This window comes from Rhinopithecus roxellana, chromosome 15, assembly GCF_007565055.1.
Source record: "Rhinopithecus roxellana isolate Shanxi Qingling chromosome 15, ASM756505v1, whole genome shotgun sequence".
In the NCBI taxonomy this organism is placed as follows: Eukaryota; Metazoa; Chordata; class Mammalia; order Primates; family Cercopithecidae; genus Rhinopithecus; species Rhinopithecus roxellana.
The window spans coordinates 17849724-17871680 of NC_044563.1; the positions used below are offsets into that span (position 1 = coordinate 17849724).

General features: G+C 48.9%; 1 protein-coding gene across 4 annotated transcripts in view; it reads right to left on the bottom strand.

The window, feature by feature from the left end:
- Positions 1-21957, bottom strand: part of LRP4 (LDL receptor related protein 4) — a 63232-nt gene that overhangs the window by 16739 nt on the left and 24536 nt on the right. For all 4 annotated transcript variants that reach the window (XM_030918751.1, XM_030918752.1, XM_030918754.1 and 1 more), the window contains 18 exons: positions 20684-20840; positions 17675-17892; positions 17345-17521; positions 16809-16931; positions 13667-13875; positions 13432-13513; positions 11556-11661; positions 9902-10103; positions 6761-6950; positions 6542-6673; positions 4840-4980; positions 4390-4476; positions 4112-4283; positions 3447-3609; positions 3096-3321; positions 2439-2742; positions 681-899; positions 410-544 (listed from right to left, as the gene is read on the bottom strand). In XM_030918751.1, the coding sequence (XP_030774611.1) occupies positions 410-544; positions 681-899; positions 2439-2742; positions 3096-3321; positions 3447-3609; positions 4112-4283; positions 4390-4476; positions 4840-4980; positions 6542-6673; positions 6761-6950; positions 9902-10103; positions 11556-11661; positions 13432-13513; positions 13667-13875; positions 16809-16931; positions 17345-17521; positions 17675-17892; positions 20684-20840 (3043 nt within the window). The remainder of the gene's footprint in view (positions 1-409; positions 545-680; positions 900-2438; positions 2743-3095; positions 3322-3446; positions 3610-4111; positions 4284-4389; positions 4477-4839; positions 4981-6541; positions 6674-6760; positions 6951-9901; positions 10104-11555; positions 11662-13431; positions 13514-13666; positions 13876-16808; positions 16932-17344; positions 17522-17674; positions 17893-20683; positions 20841-21957) is intronic.

Consider the following 21957-nt stretch of genomic DNA (forward strand, 5'->3'; position numbering starts at 1 on the left):
GCTGTGACTGCGCCACTGCACTCTAGCCTGGGCAACAGAGCAAGATGCTGTCTCAACAACAACAAAGTTCCAGAGCCTGAAGGGATCAGGATTTGTTATATTATAACAAATACAGGAATCAGCCCTTAAATGAGTAGGGGTGTGAGACCTGTGGTCCAGCCAGAAGACATGCTCTGCCAAAGGCACTCAAATTAGGAACATGTAAACCAGCCAAACAAAACCCACCTAAGGGTTGAGGGCTGGATTTAGCAATCGCTGCTCTAAGAATACATTCCCTCATCCTTCTCAATGGTTCCTCTTCCCCACATACCAAGAAGCTTTCTATCTTTTCATTTTTCCATTTTAATCTCAACCATTCTCTCTTCTGCCCACCCGATCTCCAGGAGGCTGTTTGGTGCAGGACTCCCACCTGCGGGTATCATAGTCCAGGGTGAGGCCGTTGGGCCAGCCCAGGTCTGTGTTGATGAGGACCTTCCGCTCAGAACCGTCCAGGTTCGCCCGTTCAATCTTGGCAATGTGGCCCCAGTCTGTCCAGAAGAGGTACCTGAGACACAACAGTGCCATCATCATCAAGGCAAGGGAAGACAGCACCCAGAGGTTGAGAGAACACAGAAGGTAACACCATCTTTTCCACCCAGCCCTTCTTCCCTCGATCTCTTTTCTACTGGCCATAAACTTACCCCTTCCTGGGGAAAACAGCAATGGCCCGGGGCTCATCCAGGCTATTGTTGATCAGCACTTTGCGGCAGGAACCATCCAGCCTGGATGCCTCAATGGTATTTCGACCTGTGTCTGTCCAGTACAGGTTCCTGGCCACCCAGTCCACTGCCAGCCCGTCAGTGGTCTTCAGCCCACGCCCGATCACTGTCTCCATGTTGCTGCCATTCAGGTCTGCTCGCCTTGGGGAGAGCCCAGTGTTGGATGAGCAACCAGACTGCCCCAGAATAGAGTAGAACTCCTTTAACCCATGTTCCCATAACTGGACCCCCACTGAACTGTAAGCTCCACAAGGACAGAGACCAAGTATCTGTGAGTACATTCCTCAGCACCCAGCATGATAAATGCTTGATAAAATAATTGCAGAATGAATGAACCAGTTCTTAGGAAGACAGAGTATTTCCTGCTAACTGGAAATAGTGGCGATTGCCAGGGGATGTCTTGCTAGAAGACAGGTTTATCATTCCCCACATATCTTTGGGAAGAGACAAGGATTGCTAGGTGGTGATTATAAGAAATACAGATTTGTCAAAACCTACCTGTGCATTTTTTAAAAGTTAAAAACATTTTAAATACAAGTAGATATGAGGTTTCATTATGTTGCCTAGGCTGGTCTTGAACTCCTGGGCTCAAGCACTCTTCCCGCCTTGGCCTCCCAAAGTGCTGGGATTACAGGTATGAGCCACCATGCCCGACCCTACCTGTACACTTTTGCAGAGGCCCTACGGGCAGGAGGGAACTTTACCTCAGAATGGGAAGCATGTCACTGTCACCTAGGGGACTTCCCAAAATTGCATATGCCTACCTGTCCCCAGCTTGAGATTCTAATACATCCCTTGGGGAGAGCAAAGAGGAATGTTCCCTGTTCCTCCCTGTAAGAATCTCTGCCATGGGAAACCACTCTTACTGGTAGCAGGGCATCATATTCCTAAGCTTTGTTAGGGCCACAAATTTAAAGAATTAAAATAAAACGGCTGGGCGCGGTGGCTCAAGCCTGTAATCCCAGCACTTTGGGAGGCCGAGACGGGCGGATCACAAGGTCAGGAGATCGAGACCATCCTGGCTAATACGGTGAAACCCCGTCTCTACTAAAGAATACAAAAAACTAGCCGGGCGACGAGGCGGGCGCCTGTAGTCCCAGCTACTTGGGAGGCGGAGGCAGGAGAATGGCCTGAACCTGGGAGGCGGAGCTTGCAGTGAGCTGAGATCCGGCCACCGCACTCCAGCCTGGGCGACAGAGCCAGACTCCGTCTCACAAAAAAAAAAAAATAAAATAAAATAAAATAAAATAAAATAAAACAACAACAAAATAAAAAACAACAGCTTTGTAAACCACCATACGCCTTGGCATTTGGCTGGGGCTCCTTTACTGCAATACAGATACTGGTAATGTGGCCTACTCATCAGTAAGTCCTCGGGGATTCTTGGAGCTCCTTCAGGGCACAATGGTAGATGTGAAAGGCTCCAGGTCCCCACCCTGACTTTACCTTTTTTTTATTGTTGTTGTTTGTTTTACATACTAGGTTTCCATGTAATCTCTAAACAAACAAAAGTTTGAAACTCTGCTCTAAGTGACAACACTACAAAGTGAACAAGTCAGGATTAGAACTCGCTATCCAAAGTGCCGAATCACTCATCCATTTAGCGGTTAGAACATAACCTCACCCATGGGCGATCAGAAGCAAATCTGTGTCCTCTGGAGGTTTCAGTGTTGCTCATACCTGATAACATCCAGGAACACATCTGTGTAATAGACCTTTCCATCCACGCTGTCATAGTCCAGGGAGATGACATTGTTGAGCTCAGGAACAGGGACGTGCACATCAGTGTGGTCACTGGTGTCCAGTGAGATACGCCGGATGGAGCCACGGCTGGAGAAGAGCAGGTAGGTCTCAGGAGAGGGATCACAAGTCTTCCCATCTCCCTTCAGCTGGATGCCAGTGGGACAGGCACAGGAGAAGCCAGAAGGCCGGGGCAAGCAGAGGTGGGAGCAGCCACCATTTCTCGAGCCACACTTGTTAAAACCTGGTGATGAGAAGCACAAGTGTTCACGCCTAGCTTGGAACATCATCTGAATCTTACAAAGGTCCCAGTTGCTTGTGGCTGACTCTTTGCTGTTCTAAGTGACAGGATTCAGTGCCTGGCAGGGTGAGGCGGAAGAAGGGTCTGCAGGAGGATCTCCAGGAGTCCTCTGAAGGTGACAGCTGCAGTACCAGCCATACCCAGAGAGAACACAGCCCAATCCTGAAAGGGAGCTTAAACAGGTTACTGTCTTTCTGGCTGTAAAGGAGCTCTGTGCTCTGGATATATCTCTGATGTTGAGATGGCCCCAGAAAGCCAGAGGCTCTGACTCACAGCCCCAGCCCTCTGACTCTCACCTAGTGGCTGTGCCCGGTCCACAGCCTGGATGTCCATGAGGCCTGGCAGGTTGGACCTCACGAGGATAACATTGCTGCCAGTACCCTTGTCGGCACGGTGGATGCTCCGGGTCTGCCAGTCAGTCCAGTATATATAGGAGTCGAGGAGGGTGAGGCCATATGGATGCTGCACCGGTGACACCAACGTATGCCGATTGGCACCATTCAGGTCAGCAGCCTCAATTCGCTGCAGAGGAAGGAGAGGGTGGGGGGTGGTAATCAGCAGATAGGGAACTCTCCGTTCCCGAGATCTAAGGCAGGCCCTTCCCATCTTCCCAGGCTCCTGGGAAGCACCAAGGGCACGGCTCTCACCTCGGTGTGGGCATCGGCCCACAGCAGCTGGGAGCTGGCCTTGTCCACAGTCAGTCCATTGGGCCATCCTAGGTTGTTGCTGATGAGCACCGTGCGGTCTGAGCCATCCATTCCGGACCGCTCTAACTTGGCATTCTCCCCCCAGTCTGTCCAGTACATAAACCTGAGTGAGGAAGAATATTAGCTATATTAGCTAGTTATTCCAGCAGCTACCACATACCATGAGTACTTAACAGTATGTCAGATACACTTGAGTACTTATAGTATGTCAGGCAACATTTTTGCTTGACAAAATGCTTTGCAAAATACTTCATGTGCATTATCTCATTCTTCATAAGGGCAACAAGGTATGTATTTTCACTACCACCTCCATTTAATAGATAGGTAAGGAAGCTGAGAATCAGAGGTTAAATACTGGACCCAAGTGATATAGCTAATACATGATGAAAACATTTCAATCCTGGGATTCTGATTCCAAGGCTCATGCTTTTAACTTCTACACTGTACTGTCACCCTGCGAGAAGTCACAGGAGAGTGGAAGAGCCCCAAGGAGGTGACCTTGTTCCTGTGATGCAAGCTTGCTCTCTGCTACCCACCTTCACCCCATCATAACCCCAGGTGAGCTGGCCCCCCGCACTACCCAGTGTGATACAGCCAGCTCTCACCCCATCTCATGGTACAGTACGATTGCCCGGGGACTGTCAAGGTTCTGCCACACCAGCACTTTCCGCATGGACCCGTCCAGGTGGCCCACTTCAATCCGGTTTGTTCCCGTGTCTGTCCAGTACACTTTCCGGCCAATGGCATCCACCGCGAGCCCATCTGTGGTCTGTAGCCCTGTGGGAAGTCAAAAGAGCACACTGGCTCCTATTTTAAAACAGATGGGCTATTTCCCCAGCCCTGTCGCCAGACAGGTGGTCCCTGGGCTGGGAGGAAGTCCCACCTGTGGTGATGATGTCCTCGTGCTGTGAGCCATCCAGATTGGCACGGCTGATCCTGTGCAGTGTGCTGTCAGACCAGTACACTTTTCCTGGAGAGGGAAAGCTTGGCTCAACCAAGACCCTCACCCCCTACAATGGGACACACACAGCTGATTCGTGTCCTGAAACACCAGAGCATGTCAGAGAGCCCTGGAGCCTCTAGCAGAGGAAATCAAGGAAAATGCAGAAATAGCATAGCAGGATAGCTCTTGGCAGAGATGGAGAGAAGAGGGCCCCAAACCGTGCTCTCACAACCAAAGAGAAAGTGCTAGAGAGACAGGGACAGGGGCTATGCCAGAGGGTATGGGAAACCCCTGGCTCTTGGCAGGAGACAAAGGTGGTGGGAGAGGAAGGACAGTAATTGCTGAAGGGCAGGGACAGAAGGCCAGGTGGGAAGGGAGGGCCACACAGACCTTCCTGGGGGTCTACTCCAATGGCAATGGTGTTCTTCATGGTAATGTTGATTGGTACCACCACATCAGCAAAATAAGGGATGTCCAGGGAGACCATGCGAATGTCTATCCTCCTGGCGAAGATGAGGAAACTGTTCATGCCTGCCAGGTGGAGGGGAGGGAAGAGATCACTTGAGCACAGCCATTAATTGGATTTGGAATCAGGCAAACTGAAATTCATGCCCTGTCCCTGCTAGTTTCTAGCTATGTTATTCTAGGCAAGATATTTAAATTATTATTATTTTTTGAGACAGGGTCTTGCTGTGTCACCCAGGCTGAAGTGCAGTGGCATGATCATGGCTTACTGCAGCCTTGACCTCCTGAGCTCAAGCGATCCTCCCACCTCGGCCCCCTGAATAGCTGGGACTATAGGCACATGCCACATGCCCAGTGAATTTTTGTATTTTTTTGTAGAGATGGGGTTTCATCATATTGCCGAGGCTGGTCTCAAGCATCTGCCCACCTCAGCCTCCCAAAGTGCTGGGATTACAGGCGTGAGGCACCACTCTCAGCCTAAATTATTAAGCCTCAGTTTTCTTATCTATAAAATGGGGACAATAATAGGGTGGCTGTAAGGGTTAAAAGATCATGTACACGAAGCACTTACCATTAGGTCTCACACATATTCATAAATAATGCCTGTTTATTAACATTACGAAAGTGGCTCTCTTTGATGGACCCTTTACCATGAAGATTAAGAAAGAGAAAAAAAGAAAGGGAATAAAGGGACCCCAGTGGGCTCTACTCACAACCTGGCAGGCACAGTTCACAGCTGCTTTCTCACTCAAATTCCCAGGGAGGTTAGAGTTCAAATGCAGCCTGCCCTGCAGCATGTCCTAGGGAAAAACCTTGACTTCCAACATCTGGGTAGCCAGGTACTGCTTCTGGGACCCTCCAATAAGGTTGTCACATAGGTTGTATACTCACAAAAGTGGCACATCTAAGGGGGAGGGTACCATGACATTGTAGATATCATACATTTCTGTTTTTATTATACCAATTTTAGGCAGTTAGAAGTGTCTTTTTTTTTTTTTTTTTTTTTTTTTTTGAGACAGAGTCTCACCCTGTTGCCCAGGCTGGAGTGTAGTGGCGTGATCTCTGCTCACTGCAACCTCTGCCTCCTGGGTTCAAGCGATTCTCCTGTCTTAGCCTCCCAAGTAGCTGGGATTACAGGCACGTGCCACTGTGCCTGGCTAATTTTTGTGTTTTTAGTAGAGATGAGGTTTCACCATGTTGGCCAGGTTGGTCTTGAACTCATGACCTCTAGTGAGTTGTCTGCCTCGGCCTCCCAAAGTGCTGGGATTACAGGTGTGAGCCACCGTGCCCAGCCAAAAGTATCTTATTCCAACCAAATCAGTATATTATGACAATGTACTAAGAGATGAGAGGAAAGTGTCTTGAGAAAGGAGCAACTTTATCTAATATGCATGAAGACATCATAAGAACTAGGTGGACCCTGCCTCCAGTCCTTTCTATCTGCTTCCAAGGGCCTCTCCCCAGGCCCCTCCCCTTTTCTAAAAGCCGCGAGTCTCTCCGCTGGGCCTCTAGAAGCAGCAGGACTCATGGTTTCTCAGACCACATTGGAGCCCATCTGCAAGGAAGGAAGAGAGTCATTGCTCCCTCCCAGAGAGGCTGCATCTAGATCTGTGATGCTTTCACTCACCTGGTGAGCAAGTCTTGCCATCAGGCAGCAGGTTGATGCCTGTGGGGCAGGTACAGCTGAAGCCGCTCGGATTTGGGGACCTAAGACACAGGTGGCTACAGCCGCCATTCTCCATAGCACATGGTGTAGACACTGGGTAGAGAGGAGGGGACGTTCAATGGGGAGGGTTAGGGCATAGGAGGGACAAGGAGAAGCCAATGCGAGCCAAGGGCTGCTCACCTGGGGGCCGGCGGCGGTGGAAGACATGGATGTCCATCAAGTTCTCCAGGTTCTCCTGCAGAGTCTCCCGGTCCAGCCCTGTCAGCCGGTCAGCGCTCTGTATACTCTTGGTCTGCCAGTCAGTCCAATAGATGCGCTCTCCATAGAGGGTCAGCCCAAATGGGTGGGGGAGCTGGCTTCCGATCAGCACCTGCCAGGGCCCCAACACTGTGTCATCTTCAACAAAGTCTGACAGCACAGAGCATTGGTAAAGAGCTCACTGTGGACTCAGAAAGTGGCTCTCCCACTAACACCTACTGTGTGACCTCTAGTAAGAGCTACTTATAAAATCTCTCTGAGCCTTGCTCTATCAATCTGTGACTTGATCGTGCCTGGCTCTAAGGGTCATGGGATGGTTTCACTGGAATATGTTGGAAGTCATCTGTTACTCACATCATCTCAAAGTATCTCTGTACAAATTACTTATTAAGTACAAAAGAAAAAAATAGCAACTTTATAGTGGACACTACCTTAACCATACGATGGCAGTAAGTATCACAATAATGGAACAGGCCAACACCTGTGTCTACTGATGAGACACACTGAGAACTCAAGGACGTGACTTCACTTAGGGTAGTGTTCCTGCTGCAAATGCACACTATGAATCCAGTCACAAGGAAACATTAGATAAATCCAAGTTGAGAGACATTATAAAAAAATAACTGGACTTAACTCTTTAAAAAATGCAAATGTCCACTTTGGGAGGCCAAGGTGGGCGGATCACCTGAGGTCAGGAGTTCGAGACTAGCCTGGCCAACATGGCGAAACCCTGTCTCTACTAAAAATAGAAAAAGTAGCTGGGCGTAGTGGTGGGCGCCTGTAATCCCAGCTACTTGGGAGGCTGAGGCAGGAGTACTGCTTGAACCCAGGAGGCAGAGGTTGCAGTGAGCCGAGATTGTGCCATTGCACTCCAGTCTGGGCGACAGAGCAAGACTCTGTCTCAAAACAAAACAAACAAACAAAAAATGCAAATGTCAAGAAAGCCACAGAAAAGCTGAGGAAATGTTCCAGATCAGAGAGTAAAGAGACTAGATTAGCTGGGCCCAGTGGTGCACAGCTCCAGCTACTCAGGAGCCTCAGATGGGAGGATCCCCTGAGCCCAGGTCAGCATGGGCAGCACACCAAGACTGCAGTCTCAAAAGAAAAAAAAGTAAGCTATGTGTGGTGGCTCATGCCTATAAACCCACAGTTTGGGAGGTCAAGGCAGAAGAATTGCTTGAGGCTAGGAGTTCAAGACTAGTCTAGACAACAAAGTGAGACCCCCATCTCTACAAAAAATAAAAAAATCAGGCAAGTGGCCTCAAACCCATAGGCTCCTGAGTAGCTCGGTTGCAGTAGTAGGTGCCTGTGGTCCCAGCTATGCAGGAGGATCCCTTGGGCTCAGGAGGTTGAGGTTACAGTGGGCCATCTTTGTGGCACTGCACTCCTGCCTGGGCCACAGAGTGAGTGTCTAAAAATAAATAAATAGGCCAGGCGCGGTGGCTCAAGCCTGTAATCCCAGCACTTTGGGAGGCCGAGACGGGCGGATCATGAGGTCAGGAGATCGAGACCATCCTGGCTAACACGGTGAAACCCCGTCTCTACTAAAAAATACAAAAAAACTAGCCAGGCGAGGTGGCGGGCGCCTGTAGTCCCAGCTACTCGGGAGGCCAAGGCAGGAGAATGGCGTGAACCCGGGAGGCGGAGCTTGCAGTGAGCTGAGATCCGGCCACTGCACTCCAGCCTGGGCGACAGAGCGAGACTCCGTCTCAAAAAATAAATAAATAAATAAATAAATAAATAAATAAAAATTAAAAGAGACATAATTACTAAACACAATGGGTGATCCTTATTTGATCCTAGATTAACAAAGAAAAAAAAGTGAGGTGAGGGGAGCTATAAAGGACATCATTGAGGCAAACGGTAGTGAAATTGAGCAAGGACTATGATTAGACAGTAATATTGGGCTGGGCATGGTGGCTCACGCCTGTAATCTCTGCACTTTGAGAGGCTAAGGCAGAAGGATCATTTGAGGCCAGGAGTTTGAGACTAGCCTGGGTAATACAGGAAGTCTCCACCAAAAAAAAAAAAACTAGCCAGGCGTTATGCCTCATGCCTGTAGTCTCAGCTACTCAGGATCCGAGGAGGTCGAGGGCGCAGTGACCCAGTATCGCACCATTGCACTCCAGTTTGGGTGGCAGAGCATGACCCTACCTCTAAATAACCAAAAACCAAAAAAAAAAAAAAAAGGCAGTAATATTGGATCAATGTTAAATTTCCTGATTTTGATCGTTGTACTGTGGTAATGTAAGACAACATCCTTGCTTTTAGGAAATGTGCACAGGAATAGTTTGGAGTCAAGGGTAGGCTGTCTGCACTCTAATCTTAGACAGCTCCAAAAAATAATAGTGTGTACCGAAACAGAATGATAAAGCAAATGTGGCAAAAAATTTTTTTTTTTTGAGACGGAGTCTCGCTCTGTCGCCTGGGCTGGAGTGCAGTGGCCGGATCTCAGCTCACTGCAAGCTCCGCCTCCCGGGTTTATGCCATTCTCTGGCCTCAGCCTCCCGAGTAGCTGGGACTACAGGCGCCCGCCACCTCGCCTGGCTAGTTTTTTGTATTTTTTGGTAGAGACGGGGTTTCACGGTGTTAGCCAGGATGGTCTCGATCTCCTGACCTCGTGATCCACCCGTCTCGGCCTCCCAAAGTGCTGGGATTACAGGCTTGAGCCACCGCGCCCAGCCGCAAAATTTTATTTATGTATTCTTTTTACCTGTTCTTGCAACTTTTCTTTAAGTTTGAAATTATACCAAAATAAAAACAAAAAGAGATCAATCATGGGCCCACAGTGCAACTGGTAATTAACAAGCAATAGTTGTGCTGGTTCACAGGAAAGTTTGTGCATTTACATCCCCAGCTCATAATCCACACAAGTCTTTTCATCATCAACCAGTAGCCCTTTCCCACCCCTGCCCCCAAGCTCTGGACAGCACCCGCAGCCTCAGAGAAACAGCACATGCCCCATGCTGGTCCCCTTAGCTCCGATCAGTACCAGTGCCAGCCGAAAAGTATCATCCTGGAGGCTGTCAAGGCCGGGGAAAGATGTTTTAGTGCCACCCTTACCTTCCTCTTACTGCCATCCAGTCCAGCAAATTCAATTGTCTTCATGCCGGCGTCAGCCCAGTATAGCCTCTGGGAACCATAATCAATAGCTAGCCCATTAGGCCAGGTCAGATTAGAAGAGATAATGACTTGGCGGCCTGAGGCATCCATGCCAGCTCGTTCAATCTTGGGGCTCGCACCCCAGTCAGTCCAATACATGTACCTGAGCAAAGGCAAGGCAAGGGAGGTCTTACAAGCTAGTTAATATCCAGCAGGGACTCAGAGTACCTAGGATTTCAGGGTTTCTGCCTGAAGTAGCTACCTCAGCCTCCTGCTTCAGTGTCCAGCCCAGCCCTGGGCTCAGCGCTATCTCTGAATGCCCTGTCTTCTATCATTATCAAAAGCTACAGGGTCTTAATAAAAGCAGAGGCCACAGCTTAAGCAGAACTCAGCAAATAAATTGTACATGGGAATAAAGAAAGAGGAGGGGTGAAAATGAATAAGAAATGTTTCCTTGGCCAGGCGCCATGGTTCATGCCTATAATCTCAGCACTTTGGGAGGCTGAGTTGAGAGTATTGCTTGAGCCCAGAAGTTTGAGACCAGCCTGGGCAACATACTAGGATCCCATCTCTACCAAAAAAAAAAAAAAAAAAAGTGCCAGATATGGTGGTGCACATCTGTGGTCCCAGTTACTTGAGAGGCTGAGATAGGAGGATCATTTGAAACCAGGAGGGCAAGGCTGCAGTAAGCCATGATTGCGCCACTGCACTCCAGCCTGGGCAACCAGTGAGAGGCTGTCTCAAAAAAAAAAAAAAGAAATGTTTATTCACTGGATGGGTTAAATAATTTAACAGAACTCTATATAACCAGTAAGAACAACATAGGCCAGGTGCAGTGGCTCACATCTGTAATCCCAGCACTTTGGGAGACTGAGGCAGGATTGCTTTAGCCCAGAAATTTGACACCAGCCTAGACAACAAGGCAAGACCCCATCTCTACAAAAAAAAAAAAAAAAAAAAACAACCTGGAAAAATTAGCTAGGCATTGTAGTCTGTGCTTGTAGTGCTAGCTACTTGGGAGGCTGAGGCAGGAGGATTACTTGAGCCCAGGAGGTTGAGGCTGTAGTGAGCCGTGATTTGCACCACTGCACTCCAGCCTGGGCCACAGAGCAAGACCCTGTCTCAAAACAAACAGCAACAACAAAAACAAGGTAGATCTATACACTCAACTGGAAAGATACACAAGATATATAGGCAAGCAGAAAAAAGTCACAAAAATATGCTATTTTTGTAAAACCAAAACCATCACCACCAACAACAAATGTTTACATACATTTAGTAGAAAACCTGGGAAAAAAATACCCTAAATTGTTAACTTACTGCTGGAGAGTGAGATCACAGAGCATTTTTACTTTCACAGATTAAAATTTTTTTAACAATGAGTTACTTTTGTAAGCTAACCAACAATAAAAACGAGATAAGGAAAGGAAGAATTGAAAAGTTTCCTTGTCCACAGAGAGTACAAAGTTGTCACCAGCCTCTGGTTTCTGTAGCTGCTCTTGCTTCCTTGTATATCCATCAGATTTGGCCACTCTTCCTAATCTTTTGACTTCTTTCTGGAACTCAGATCTTGGGAGGGGTGGGTGGAGGTCATTCCCAAGGGGCAGCCACTCACCCGCCCATGGGTTCCACCACAATGTCCCGAGGACGATCAAGGTTCTCCCAGATGAGTACTGTTCTCATGCTGCCATCCGTGTTGGCTACTTCAATCCGGTCTGTACCTACCAAGAAGGGATACAGAGATTAACTCTAGTCTTGTTCATTCACGCTCTTACCTTCCATGGCCAACACAAGAGCCTGGTATGTGCCAGCGGAGCACAGAGTAGGTACTCAAGATATTTTGTGACAGATGCACAATGGAAATTTAGTGACTTGAACTGTAAGACGAAATTCAAGGATGTGGTCAGTTGGATTTCTTGAAAGAGCAAGACTTCCCAAACACAGGCAACCATAATTTAAGGCGATGATTCTCAAACCTTAGTGTGCGTTAAGAATCAGGAGAGCTTGTTAAAACACAGATTCCTGAACCTAACACCCAAAGATTTTTTTTTTAAATAAAAATATTTGGCCGGGTGTGGTGGCTCACGCCTGTAATCCCAGCACTTTGAGAGGCCAAGGCGGGTGGATCACGAGGTCAGGAGTTCGAGACCAGCCTGAACAACATGGTAAAACCCCGTCTCTACTAAAAATACAAAAATTAGCTGGGCGTGGGTGGTGCACACCTGTAATCCCAGCTACTTGGGAAGCTGAGGCAGAAGAATTGTTTGAATCTGGGGAGGCAGAGGTTGTGAGCTGAGACTGTGCCACTGAACTCCAGCACGGGCAGCACAGTGAGACTCCGTCTCAAAAAAAAAAAAAAATTCTAGTCCATTTCATGCTCACTAAGCCCCTAAGATTCTGATTCAGTAAGTCTTGTCTTTTTTTTTTTTGAAGACAGGGACTTGCTCTGTTGCCTAGGCTGGCATGCAGTGATGCGATCATGGCTCACTGCAGCCTTAAACTCCCGGGTTCAAGCAATCCTCCCACTTCAGCCTCCCAAGTAGCTGGGACTACAGGCATGTACCATTACACCCAGCTAATTAAAAGAAAAAAATTGGGGGGGGATCTGGGGGGTCTTGCTGTATTGCCCAGGCTGATCTTGAACTCTTAAGCTCAAGCGATCTTGCCTTGGTCCCCCAAAGTGCTAGGATTACAGGTGTGAGCCACCATGCCCAGCCCTAATTCAGTAAGTCTAGGGTGGGGCCCAAGAATCTGCATGTCCAACAACTTCCCAGATGATGCTGATGCTGCCACGCAGAGGAGGCAAGGTTGTCGTCAGCCTCTGTGGTCCAGCAACCACACGCTGAGTAGCACTTGTTCAGGGTGTCCCCTTGCCTCCCAAACCCAACTGGCTAATTAAAAATGCCTGATGTGGCCGGGCGCAGTGGCTCACACCTGTAATCCCAGCACTTTGAGAGGCTAAGATGGGTGGATCACGAGGTCAGGAGATCAAGCCCATCCTGGCCAACATGGTGAAACCCCGTCTCTACTAAAATACAAAAACTTAGCTGGGCATGGTGGTGCATGCCTGTAGTCCCAGCTACTCGGGAGGCTGAGGCAGGGGAATAGCTTGAACACGGGAGGGGGAGGTTGCAGTGAGACCAGATCGCGCCACTGCACTCCAGCCTGGCGACAGAGCAAGACTCCACCTCAAAAAACACAAAGCCTGATTTACCCAGAAAGTTACGGAAAGAAAACCACAAGGCATAGGTTCACGACCTGAGATGCCTTAAAACACTCCCCAGCATCAACCACACAGCAGAAGCAGCTGCCACAATGTTAGCTTCTCACATGGGAGCTTCTCACTTCAGCTCTGCAGCAGAACTCCTGCTTCTGACCTACCAAGGACTTCAGGTGAAGACAGAAGTGGCCCAGGAGGGGCACTGGGCCCCTTCTATCTGAGGCCAGGGTTTTAAACAAGAGGAATCCCAGGGAGCCTCCCCTATACATACCTGCATCTGTCCAGTACAGTTTGTTGGTGACCCAATCAATGGCCAAGCCAGCTGGGCTCTCCAAACTGGTATCCACTACCACCTGGGCAGGAAGTAAAGCTGTATCACCAACTGTACTTCCACTCTAGTACTGGAGCCCAGACTCCACCAATTCTCAAGGTTGGCAAAGGTATGGGAAGCCCTTACCCTGGAGAGGGCAGATTCCACCCCTCGATCTCCCCACGCTGGGCCCTACCTCCTGTCCTGTTCCATCCCACTTGGCCCTGCTGATGGTATCAGTGCTGACATCTGTCCAGTACACGTGGTCATCCCGGGAGTCCCAGTCAAGGGCCACAGCACTGCGTACGTCAGCCAGTGGGATGACATCATCAGACAGGTCCTCTGTGTCAAAGCTGATTCGACGGATGTCCATCCTTCGGGCAAAAAGCAGGAACTTGTCAAGACCTGATCAAAGGCCGAAAGGGGTCTTCTTTTAATGCTCTAAAATCCAAGAACAGTGACAGACACAGACGCTCACCTGCGTGACATCTGGTTCAATCACACTTCCTGGGATCTGGTGCCCTTTGCCCCCTATGCTTTATACCTCAGGCTCTCTTTAAGCACTGCCATGCTGGCAGAATCAGACTTCTAAATCAAATGGAGACAGACTCTACCACGGTCCCAGAAGTGCATGCTGTTTAAGCATCTGTCGGCTTCATCTCAACTTTTCTGTCTTCTTACTTTTCTCCACCTCTTCTGGTGCCCTGGCTTGCCCACGGCCAACCCCTGAACCCTACTTCTCTGATGTTCATGACTGTGTCATGGCTCCTGTCCCTCCACTCCATCACCTGGATCCCTTCCTCTTGCTCTCCTCTTCACAACTTTAAGCCAGTAGCTTAAGCTGAGCACTTTCCTTGCCAGGCACTGTGCTTGGGGCTTTTTTGGTCTCACACCAAGCTTCTATTGTGTGTTATTCTCATTCCCACTTTCTAAATGAGCAACCCTGAGGCTAACAGAGATTAAGAAACGTGCCCAAGATCCCATGGCTACAAAGCACCAGAGCTGGGACTCAGGTCTGACTCCGGAGAAAGAGCTCTGGCCACTCCTCTACGAAGTTTACTTTCATCCTCTGCCCTTCCTCTGGCCAGTCTGAATACTTTCTCAGTAGACTTTTCATCCAGAAAGGCACTTCCTGCCTAACGTTGCCAAATGTCTTCTTCCTAGCGCTGGGAAATCCTTAAGGGGAAGCTGGCAGGGGACAGGGGGCTTTACTTCTTACATCTCACTAAGACCACAGGGGAAGTGCTGGGCACAAAAGAATTCAAGGGGAAAGGGCCGGGCATGGTGGCTCACGCCTGTGATCCCAGCACTTTGAGGGGCTGAGGTGGGGGCATCATTTGGGCTCAGGAGTGTGAGACCAGCCTGAGCAACATAGTGGAACCCCATCTCCACTAAAAATACAAAATTCACTGGGCGCGGTGGCTCATGCCTGTAATCCCAGTACTTTGGAAGGCTGAGGCGGGCAGATCACAAGGTCAGGAGTTCAAGACCAGCCTGGTCAATGTAGTAAAACTCCATCTCTACTAAAAATACAAAAATTAGCCAGGCATGGTGGCAGGTGCCTATAATCCCAGCTACTTGGGAGCCTGAGGCAGAAGAATAGCTTGAACCCAGGAGGTGGAGATTACAGTGAGCCGAGATCATGCCACCACACTCCAGCCTGGGTGACAGAGTGAGACTCTGTCTCAAAAACAAACAAAACAAACAAAAAACCCCACAAAATTCACCAGGTGTGATAGTGTATGCCTGTAGTCCCAGCTACTTAGGGGCCTGGGGCAGAAGGCTTGCTTAAGCCCAGGAAGTCGAAGTTGCAGTGAGCACTGTTTGCACCACTGCACTCCAGCCTGGGTGACAGAGCAAGACCCTGTCTCAAAAAAAAAAAAAAACAAAACAAAACAAAACGCCGGGTGCGGTGGCTCATGCCTGTAATCCTAACACTTTGGGAGGTGGGCAGATCACGAGGTCAGGAGTTCAATACCAGCCTGACCAACATGGTGAAACCCCCATCTCTACTAAAAATACAAAAATTAGCTGGGTGTGGTGGTGCACACTTGTAATCCCAGCTACTCACAGGGCTGGGACAGGAGAATCACTTGAACCCAGAAGGCGGAGGTTGCAGTGAGCCTAAATCACACCACTGCACTCCAGCCTGGGCGACAGAATGGCTCTTTTTAAAAAAAAAAAAAAAAAAAAAAAAACCCGGGTGCAGTGACTCATGCCTGTAAGCCCAGCATTTTGGGAGGCTGAGGTGGGCAGATCACCTAAGGTTGGGAGTTTGAGACCAGCCTGACCAACATGGAGAAACCCCATCTCTACTAAAAATACAAAATTAGCCAGGCGTGGTGGCGCATGCCTGTAATCCCAGCTACTTGGGAGGCTGAGGCAGGAGAATCGCTTGAACCTGGGAAGGGGAGGTTGTAGTGAGCCAAGATTGTGCCATTGCACTCCAGCCTGGGCAACAAGAGCAAAACTCTGTCTCAAAAAAAAAAAAAAAAAAAAAAAAAGAATGCAAGGGGAAAACTCAGAGCGTGAAATTAGGTTCTTAGTTCATATGTGTATGAATGAAACTTCTGAATGTTTTCCCTAACCACACTCTCTAGAAAGGACCCAGGTCCCAGGAGAATTTTATTTTACCCAGATTTCAGAGGGTCAGTCGGGTACGCAGCAGTAAACAAGAACAGCTGCTGATGTGTGAGGAATCACCCCAGGCCCCCTGCTGGTCGTGCCATACGCCCGGACTGCTCCTCTCTGGACTATTCTTAGAAAAAGTCATCATGTGCAGGGCTCTCCAGGGCTACCCTCTCAAAGCAGTAACCCCGCAGGAGCCCAAAGGAAGCCAAAGTAGTAGTTCAGGGAGAGACCAGGGAATCCCACAATCTTCCACTTGTTTGACACATATTTATCCAGGACCTGCTCACACAGAACATCATCAGAGATTCTAACTTTGGCTTCCTGGTTTAAGGGCCGAAAGAAAGTCTTCAACAGGGTGAGGCTAAAGGTAAAAAGGTAGGAAATCATTCCCCTGTTTTCTAGAAGAGCATAAAACCCTCTTGCTGCCTATGGAGAAGGTATCCTGCCTGGTAAAATGACACATGAGCCTGATTGCAGGTGTTCACCCTCGACCGGGTAGTGTTGCTGAGCCTTCAGCAGCTAGAGCTGGGTCCTCAGTCCTCAGCTTTGATAGAAGATCCCTCAGCCTCTTAAGTTCTTCCTCTCCAGGGCTCCCTGAGGAATGTGGTTTTTCCCACCACAGGCAATCCCTCCACCTCCTATCCCTTGTTCCTTCTCCCCATCCTCACAACAGCCTCCATAGAGGCTGGTGTTGCAGACCCACTTACTCTGGGCACAGGCGTGGCTACTGATCTTGCGGAAGCCAGTGGGGCAGGCACAGGTGTAGTTCTGGCCACTGGGCAGACACAGGTGCGTGCAGCCTCCATTGTTGTCCCCACAGCGGTTCTTCCCTGCTCAAAGAGCCCAGGGCAAGAGGATTAGCAAAGGTTTGCAAAAGTGACCCCAAGACTAAGGAATAGGGGTTTAGGTAGGGTGATAGTTCCCTGAAGGGAGAAACTATGTCTTATTATTTTTGACATCTGCCCCCCGCTGCTAGCACAGTGAGTACCCGGCACAGAAGAGATGGCCTGTAAATGTCTGCCTGAATTAGATGGGAACGGTGAAGCCTAATGAGTCTTTTCGTGAATCTTGTTGTACTGCCCTGAATGTCCAGCAGAGGGAGGAGTTAGCCCATGTCAGTGCCCCGCTGGGTTTCCCCATCAGAAGAAATGGCAACTCCTAAGGGGAAGGAAAGTTCTCAGAGGCACCAGAGGCCACCTCAACCATGAGACTACTTTGGTTCACCCAGTGGGCAGTTTTTTACCTGCAGGTTGGCGCTGCGGGTGCAAGGTGTGGATGTCCATAGGGAAGTGGAGTTTGTTGCGAATGATTTCCTGGTTCTTCCCTGTAAATTTGTTAGCGCTATTGATACTCTTGGTGTGCCAGTCTGTCCAGTACAGGCTGTCTTCAAACACTGTGATGGCGAAGGGATGCGGAAGGCCTGGGGAAAGTCCAGGAAGACCTCAGTCTGGACATGGTCTGCCATGGTCTCTGGGCTCAGGCCTGGCAACTACACAAAGCCTCTGCCAAGGCTCCTGGGGGGCAGGGACAGGGGCAGGAGGACAAGAGATGGAGAGTGAAGGAAGGGGCTCACCCTGGCTAATGACAGCCTTACGGTGACTCCCATCCAGATTGGCCCTCTCGATGACATGGTGCTTAGCATCCACCCAGTACATACGGCGCCCAGCATAGTCGATGGTGAGGCCATTGGGCCAGAAGAGATGGGTATCAGCAATGATGCGGCGTCCAGAGCCATCCATGCTGGAGGCCTCAATACGGGGGGTGTTGCCCCAGTCTGTCCAGTAAATGGTACTAGGAAGACAGAAAAGTAAATTGGGAAGTGGGCAGCAGAAAACAGGTAGGTAACCAGGAGAATAATCAGGTCGGGGGCTTTTATCCATTTAACTCAGGGGACTCCGATGTTTGGTCCACAGAATGCATTTTTTTTAGACGGGGTCTCATTCTGTCACCCACGCTGGAGGGCAGGTGCGATCACAGCTCACTGCAGCCTCAATCTCCTGGGCTCAGAAGGCCTCCCACCTCAGCCTTCTGAGCAGCTAGTACCACTACACCTAACTAATTTTTTTAATTTTTATTTTTGTAGTAGTAGAGATGAGGTCTTGCTATGTTACCCAGGCTGGTCTCAAACTCCTGAGCTCAAGCGATCCTCCTGCTTCGGCCTTCCAAAGTGCGGGGATTACAGGCATGAGTCACCATGCCTGGCCTCAGAATGCTTTTTAAGTGTTTGAGTTTAAATGTCTTTAGACAGGGCGTTTATTCATTTAATAATTTTTTTTTCGTACTGGCAACAGGCAGGACATACTATCTTAGGCACTGGAAATCCAGTATTGAACAAAACAGACAAAGCCTCATAAATGACAATACAATGTAATATTAGAACAGGCACTTTCTTCTTTGTCACAGTCTCTTCCACTGCCTTTTGTATTTTATTTTATTTTATTTTTGAGACAGAGTCTCGCTCTGTTGCCCAGGCTGGAATGCAGTGGCATGATTTCAGCTCACTGAAACCTCCACCTCCTGGGCTCAAGTGATTCTCCTGCCTCAGACTCCTGAGTAGCTGAGATTACGGGCACCCACCACCATGCCCAACTAATTTTCGCATTTTTAGTAGAGATGGGGTTTCACCATGTTGGCCAGGCTAGTCTCAAACTCCTGACCTCAAGTGATCCACCTGCCTCGGCCTCCCAAAGTGCTGGGGTTACAAGCTTGAGTCACCACGCCCCGTCCCTTTTGTATTTTATACACACACACATACACACACACACACACACACACACACACACACAGAGTTTCTAAAACAGTTGACACATACTGCAGGACCTTATAAGACACTCCCTTCATTGATTGAATAGAATTTTTAAAAGCCAGATGTAAGAAATTCATTTCGGGAGTTTTTCTTTAATTCAGATTTCTGAATTTTAAATTTAATTTAATTTTTTTTTTTTTTTTTTTTGAGGCGGAGTCTCGCTCTATCGCCCGGACTGGAGTGCAGTGGCCAGATCTCGGCTCACTGCCAGCTCCGCCTCCCAGGTTTACGCCATTCTTCTGCCTCAGCCTCCCGAGTAGCTGGGACTACAGGCGCCCGCCACCTCGCCCGGCTAGTTTTTTGTATTTTTAGTAGAGACGGGGTTTCACCGTGTTAGCCAGGATGGTCTCGATCTCCTGACCTCGTGATCCGCCCATCTCGGCCTCCCAAAGTGCTGGGATTACAGGCTTGAGCCACCGCGCCCGGCCTTAAATTTAATTTTTTTTGAGATAGGGTCTCACTCTGTCATCCAGGAGTGCAGTGCCATGATCATGGCTCACTGCAGTCTCGAACTCTGGGACTCAGGTGATCCTCCTGCCTCAGCCTCCTGTGTAGGTGGAACTACAGGCATGCACCAATAAGTCCAGCTAATTTTTGTACTTTTTATAGAGATGGGGTTTTGCCATGTTGCCCAAGCTGGTCTTGAACTCCTGGGCTCAAGCAATCTGCCCACCTCAGCATCCCAAAGTGCTGAGATTATAGGCGTGAACCACTGAACCTGACCAGATTTCTCAATTTTATTTATTTAACTTTTTTTTGAAACAGGGTCTTACTCTGTCACCCAGGCTGGAATGCAGTGTTGCAATCACGGCTCCCTGCAACCTCGACCTCCCAGTCTCAAGCCATCCTTGCATCTCAACCTCCCAAGTAGCTGAGACTACAGTCATGCACCCACTAAGTCAGGCTAATTTAAAAAAAAATTTTGTAGAGATGAGGCCACACCATGTCACCCAGGCTGGTCTTGAACTCCTGGACTCAAGTGATCCTCCTACCTGGGTCTCCAAAAGTACTGGAATTACAGGTGTGAGCCACCATGCCTGGCCCCTCTATTAATTTTTAGGCTATAATAATTAATTACAATTCTTATGAATTACTAATAACTTAATTTGTACTAATTAGGTCAACCTTATGAGCTAATAATAAAAATACTAAACACCTACAACTTATCTAATGTGTATTATATGCAATTTAAAATGCATCACCTCATTTAATCTTCACACAACTATGACGGAAGTATTTTTTTTAATCACCAATTTAGAAATGAGTAAACAAGGCAGACAGAGATTAACTGGCCCAAGGCCACATAGCCAGTTACTACAGAGCCGGGATCCAGACTCAAGTGTGTGGGGGACAGGGCCCATGTTATTAACATCACACCTTTTTTTTTTTTTTGAGACAGAGTCTCGCTCTGTCGCCCAGGCTGGAGTGCAATGGTGCAATCTCAGCTCACTGTAACCTGCGTCTCCTGGGTTCAAACGACTCTCCTGCCTCAGCCTCCTGAGTAGCTGTGATTATAAGCACCCGCCACCATGCCTGGCTAATTTTTGTATTTTGCAGAGATGGGGTTTCACCATGTTGGCCAGGCTGGTCTCGAACTCCTGACCTCAGGTGATCTGCCCGCCTCGGCCTCCCGAAGTGCTGGGATTACAGGCATGAGCCACCACGCCCAGCTACACCACACTTTGAAGATGTACCCCCAGAACATCTAGTCCAGGTAGCCTGGGAGCTGTCCCGAGAAGTAGCAAGAGAGATTCAGCAGCCTGAGATACAACTTACCCCTCCATGGGATGCAAGGCAATGGCCCGGGGCTTCTCCAGGTTCTGCCACAGCAGCACCTTCCGGTGGGCCCCGTCCAGATTAGCCACCTCAATCCTTGAGGTGCCTGAGTCGGTCCAGTAGAGTTTGTCATGGACCCAATCCACAGCCAGGCCCCCTGGTGAGAAGCAGCACAAAAAATGTCAAGGAGTCAACCCAGGCTCCCCTTTCCCATAGTAACAAGAGCAAACTCTTACAGGAAGCAATTTCTTGGGCCAGGCACTATTGTCATCATTTTAGATACATGAATTCATTTAAGCATCACAACTCTGTGAGCTAGATACTGTAATTTCCATGAAGATGAGGAAAGTGAGGCACAGAAAAGTCAAGTAACTGTCCAAGGGCACTTCCTCCTCACAGCCAACCACACCTCACTTCCTGAATTCCGCCTCCCTGACGCATTCCCAGGGTCCCCCACTGTTCTGACCCTGGGGTTTGTAAATTGTCATCTAGGGTTTTGCAGAGGCATTTCAGAAGTTCTCTAAGCATTTGAGTCCAATGTGCTTGATACCAAATTAGAATTTGACCACTTCACCTGTTTGTAAAATAGTCTGAGATTGCCAAGTGAGCTGTTTCTGTGGTTTGTTTGTTTGTTTGTTTTGAGATGCAGTCTCACTCCCATTGCACAGGCTGGAGTGCAGTGGCACGATCTTGGCTCACTGCGACCTCCACCTCCTGGGTTCAAGCGTTTCTCCTTCCTCAGCCTGGCAAGTAGCTGGGATTACAGGCGTGCTCCACCACGCCTGGCTAACTTTTGTATTTTTAATAGAGACAGGGTTTCGCCATGTTGGCCAGGCTGGTCTCAAACTCCTGACCTCAGGTTATCCACCTGCTTCAGCCTCCCAAGGTGCTGGGATTACAGGCGTGAGCCACCACTCCTGGCCTGTTTTTTTTTTTTTTTCCTTTGAGACGGAGTTTTGCTTTTGTTGCCTAGGCTGGAGTGCAATGGCACGATCTTGGCTCACAACAACCTCTGCTTCCTGAGTTTAAGCAATTCTCCTGCCTCAGCCTCCTGAGTAGCTGGGATTACAGGCATGTGTCACCATGCCCGGCTAACTTTTGTATTTTTAGTAGAGATGCGGTTTCTCCATGTTGGTCAGGCTGGTCTCAAACTCCCAACCTCAGATGATCTGCCCACCTCGGCCTCCCAAAGTGCTGGGATTACAGGCGTGAGCCACCGCGCCTGGCCTGTTTTTTTAAAACCTATAAAACATTTTGATATACTTATCCAGGTC